The sequence below is a fragment of the Sinocyclocheilus anshuiensis genome, unplaced genomic scaffold, assembly GCF_001515605.1.
Source record: "Sinocyclocheilus anshuiensis isolate Anshui unplaced genomic scaffold, SAMN03320099.WGS_v1.1 scaffold880, whole genome shotgun sequence".
In the NCBI taxonomy this organism is placed as follows: domain Eukaryota; kingdom Metazoa; phylum Chordata; class Actinopteri; order Cypriniformes; family Cyprinidae; genus Sinocyclocheilus; species Sinocyclocheilus anshuiensis.
The window spans coordinates 1050377-1055660 of record NW_015548254.1 but is presented as its reverse complement, the minus strand read 5'-3'; the positions used below and the strand labels follow the sequence as shown (position 1 = coordinate 1055660).

Here is a 5284-nt window from a genome sequence, read left to right as displayed (position 1 = left end):
TTCCGATCTTTTTGACCCATACAATGTATTTTTGGCTATTGCTACAAATATACCCAAGCGACTTAAGACTGGTTTTCTGCTCCAGGGTAACAAATGTCGTGTGGTGTAACTGTACACATTTTCATCATTCATCAATAAAAGCTCTTTAATGTGATTTTCAAGTTAAATATATTTTAATTAATTTTTAATTAATAAATGTTTTTGTAGAGTTGCATCACAACTTTTAAAAATATTGATAAGCCGTGAAGCAAATATATATTACATTAATCCGTTGCACAACTCCTCTTTTGAGAAATTCTTTGTTGAAAACAGAAAAGAAACCACACCACTGGAAAAAGTACCTTCTTTCTTTCTTGTAAATATTAACTTCACATGTGCATAAATGGATATTTTCTGTGTAAATGTAGAAACATCAAAATTACAAGCTTTACAGGATAAATCAATGTAAAAAAAAAAAAAAGTTTCCATGTATGACCCCCCCCAAAATGTACATCTGATGCGCATTTTGAGCAACAAGCATTTTGGATATACAAACTCAATGCAAAACTGCTTGTGACACAATCACAGCCGGTAAGAAAATGTTGTTTAATGTACAGTTATGAGAATGGGGATGCTGGACCAATGGACTCGTCTGAACGCTTGTGATTGGCCGCTGCATTCATAAACACAATGAGATCGTGTGTGATTGGTTATAATGTGCAACGCTGAAAATATGCGTAAAAAGAATTCTGATGCAACATGAACAGATTCATTTTATTCATGATAGCAGTAATGGATTTAGTTTAACTGACTGTGCAGCGGCATCTTGTCCCAAGCCCACATTAATTTCCGACCCATGGCCAGGGGAGGGCTAAGCCTTCCCCAGCCTTACACACGCTCCACCTATGGTTATGACATGTTTTACAGTAAAAATATCTAAATTTCTTTAAAACTAATTAAATTTGCTTAAGAAACAAAATGTAATTCATCAGTGTTTTTGTAAGAATTTTTCGACACTTTTACTTTTAAAAAAGACAAAAATACTGATTAAGAAAATGATTTTTAGCAGTGAAACAGGAGGTGGGTTTTGTGCGGCTTTGTCAGGAGAAGCTCTGGCATCTGAAAACAACCATCTCATTTGTTCATTTTAGTCCTTATGAGTGTTTTCTAATCTTGAAAGACATGCTACTACATGTTCTTCACCTGAGATCCGTCCTGTTTGTCTGAGCTTGTTTTGCCATACAGACAGGATTTCATATGAACTTAAAAAAATTATGGGGAACTGTGACTAAAAGCAGCTTTGTTGCTGTGAGTCACTCTATCGAGGCTCGAAAAAGAGGGTTATTGTGCATGTTGGGGCAGAAGTGCATTCTCTAAATATGGTTAAAACAAACAATGAGGAAAAACACAATAGCGCCGTCTACAGCAGTGCAAAGTGCAATGTGTGTTTAAAGGGATAGTTCACCCAAAAATGAATATTTGATGTTTATCTGCTTACCCCCAGGGCATCCCTATCTACAATCTCAATTAGGAGTGTCAATGGTCCATTTGAAAGATAGGTGGCGGTAATGCACTTATAAGTCTGCGATTTCGCCATAAAGCAAGAAGACGCGTCACGCGCAGGCTGAAGAAGAAGACACGAATGCGCTCAGGACAGTTCAGACATTGCAGTAAATTAGAGGTAAAAAATGATATAAACACTGTTCAGTTTTTTGCACAGGCCGATCGTTTCGTGTCTTTACACATCAATTTATCGTCACGAGCCGCAGGGTTTAATTTGGTTTTGTTTGCGTATGTTTTTTTGACTCTCAAAGCCGTGATTCCCATTCACCTCTATTATAAGACTGACAGACTGCAACGGTTTGAGTTAAAAATCTTCATTTGTGTTCTACTGAAGAAACAAAGTCACCTACATCTTGGATGCCCTGGGGGTAAGCAGATAAACATCAAATTTTAATTTTTGGGTGAACTATCCCTTTAAGGTTGATCTTAGGGGTGCAGCAAGGCATATTGTGCCTTGAGACAAATTGTGAGACAAATTGAGACAAATTGGAGACAAATTGTGGAACCTGATTGCCACAGGGAACCAATGGCAAATGTCTCTGTTTTCATTTCCTTGAGGGAAAAAAAAAAAAAGTTGAAATATCAGCACCTTTTCATAACCTTGAATAGGCTAGTAAGGTTAAACTGTAAAACTTTCAACCCTGTTATATAAGTTACTAGTATAAGTTTTATATATAATTGTATACAATAAAGCATAGATTAAAAATGTGTGTAAATAAAATATATTTATAGACAAATATATTTAAAATAAATTGTATAAATAAAATTACATTTAGATTTAGATTTACATACAATTTTTTAATAAAAATAATATAAAACAAATTGTTATTTTATTTTTATTCTAATTTTATTTATATATTAATAAATACAAAAACTTATATTAAACGTATGTGTAACATGTATGTGATATCTTCAAATGTATATATTTTATCATTTAAAAAAAATTTAAACCCAAATGTTTGTCTTTTAGGAGCATTTGTGATCTGTTGGACCCCTGGACTTGTGGTTCTGCTCCTGGATGGACTCAATTGCGAGAAATGCGACGTACTGAAATTCAAACGCTGGCTGCTGCTCCTCGCTGTCCTCAACTCCGTCATGAACCCGATCATCTACTCCTACAGAGATGAGGAAATGTGGACCACTATCAAGAACCTATTGCGCTGCGTTTGCAGCGGGACGAGGCGACAGAGGTCATCCAAGGCCAACATTCAGCGCAGCTCCGGTCGGGAGACAAACAGTAGCCTGAAAGAGAACACAGCAGAGGACAGCAAGGTCTCCACACAGGAGATGCTGAAGTCTTGAAGGTGGGCCGGGCTCGTTTTTGACTCTGTGAAGGCCATTTTTGATCATCCTGACGTGCTATTGCTCCTGAATTCTCCTGCAGTCTGCCCTCAGAGATGAAAAGTTAGAGCAGAACTCAAAGGGAATTTAATGACAGTACAAAGCATTACATTATTTCTACCATTTTCAGTGATAGTCACCCGCATAAACGCACGCCTCCATGCAGCATGTCTGAGCATGTGTACGACCCAGCACGCCACATCTCCCACAGCAATGACCTTGTTAAGTTTGAACTTTACCTCATTAATTCATCTTCTGATCATTTTTCAAGATCCTCAGCAGATTTCATTAGTATACTTGACATGCTATAAAATCTGTGTGAATCTGGATTGTTTTCTAAGCATAATGTACTGTTTAAAAGGAGTCTTTGACCTTTTTTTTAAATCTTAAAATGGATGTAGTATGTAGATCGTATGTTGACTAGATGTAGATATTAATGTAAGCATTTGAGAGATTTCATATGCATTTCATTTTCATAGTCTTCATGTGTGAGAATGAGTTTTTAAAAGTTTTTACTGTATATAGTCGAATATTAGATTTAAATATTAGAAATTTGATTATGTAATACACGATTAAGTGCTCAAATATGCCCATGTAAATACATATCAGTACTTCTAATTTTTTTTTGTTTTTTTGTGGTTTCATGTGTAAAAGATTCCCATTATTCAATATTACACAATTCAAATTGTACAAACATTTGCTTATTTCATATATAATTTCATATATATACCAATGCACTCACTGTGAGTGGGAGAAAAATATGAAATATGATCTCTAAATATGAAGTAAATTAATTTGTCATGTTAACTGCTGTTATAATGTGAATTGAATGATCTGTATATATAATTTCATTGTGTTGAACTAAAATACAATGATATTTAAAAAAAAAAAACATGAAAACATGAGTCTTTTTATGCTTCAGAATAAAAAAGACTATTTTATTTTTCAAAATTGTGACTTTATATTTCACAGAACAGTGTTGCTATTGTTAACTAAAACTATTAAAAAATATTTTTCAGTAATTAAAATAAAGCTGAACTAAAATAAAATATTAGATAAAAAAAACGTAAACTTAATCCTAAATGAAAATTAAGAAATGTTGCAACTAACAGAAATAAGTTTGTTGAAATACTAAAACTGAAATAAATTTAACTAGAAATATCTAATAACAACACAGTAAATTTGCCAGAGTAAAATTTACTCAAATTGAAGAAAATTTTACTCTATGCCAGACTTCATTGGAAGATGAATACAATACAAATACATTAACCACTCCAGTACATTAGTTTATGCTGCACACAGATTCAGTATTAACAGCACATTCATGACCAAGTCTTGATGACTACAGATGTGTGGATGAATTGAGCTGAAACCTCTACAAGTATTGAAATGAAGTCATACAGTTAAACTTTATCAACCACATGATTCTGTTATTCAGAGTCCCAAATGAAAACAATTTCTTACTGTAAATCTGCAACTCCTGTACTAGACCCTTGCGAAAAGATCAGGGTATAAATGTTTGAAAATAAATGAAAGAGACTGAGAGGCGACAGCTACTTACATAACCAAACTTGCTCCTGAGGTCAACCAAGTATGGGAATAGGGCGATGATTCCCTTTGCACATTAGAAGCGATCTCGATTATAATGTTCAAAAAACGTGGCAAAATAATCTGAGCTCAAAACAGAGGCGAATATTATTCAAATAAATACTAAGACTTTGAAACTTTACTTACTTTACCATCCAGCAGAAGCGCATCTTCTCTTCTAAACCCACAAGCAGCAGCGGTCGATGGCCGTGATTAACAGTAATGGCGGATCAACGAAGGGAGGAGAACAGTTTGGGGAGGAGTCACAGTTACTCTATCATTTTGCTCCCACTCTACTGACACATTTGACTCTGTACACTCAAAATAGAGTAAAAACAACTATTTTTTGAGGAAAAAAAGATTAACTCTGGAAAAACAACTCCGCCATTTTTCCTGTGAACAATGTTGCTAAATTAAACAAAGTGAAACTAAACTAACTTAAACTAAACTCAAAATATCAAGAATAAAATCAAATAAAAAATATTAATAAATGTAGTACTATAATATTGTATAAACAATACTTCAGATCTCAAAATATGACTTTTTTTTTCTGAGGTGAAAATGACCTTCCAATTTTTTTTTTTTATTACCTATGCAATTTATATTTTGATTTTAAAAAAGTAAATTCCTTAACATTATTGGGTCCTTATTTAAATTTTCAACTAACCCCTCCCAATGTGCTTTAAAGGGGTTATATGATGCTGCTAAAAATAACATTATTTTGTATATTTTGTGTAATGAAATGTGTTTATGCGGTTTAAGGTTCAAAAAACATTATTTTCCACATACTGTACATTATTGTTTCTCCTCTATG

The 5284-nt window shown here is 33.7% G+C and overlaps 1 protein-coding gene across 1 annotated transcript in view; it reads left to right on the top strand.

Annotated features, from left to right (window-relative positions):
- LOC107655404 (lysophosphatidic acid receptor 3-like) overlaps positions 1 to 3226 on the top strand; it is an 8306-nt gene extending 5080 nt beyond the window's left edge. The window contains exon 3 of the mRNA XM_016442881.1: positions 2513 to 3226. Within this exon, the coding sequence (XP_016298367.1) occupies positions 2513 to 2844 (332 nt within the window). The 3' untranslated portion in view covers positions 2845 to 3226. The remainder of the gene's footprint in view (positions 1 to 2512) is intronic.
- The last annotated feature ends 2058 nt before the right edge of the window (positions 3227 to 5284 follow it).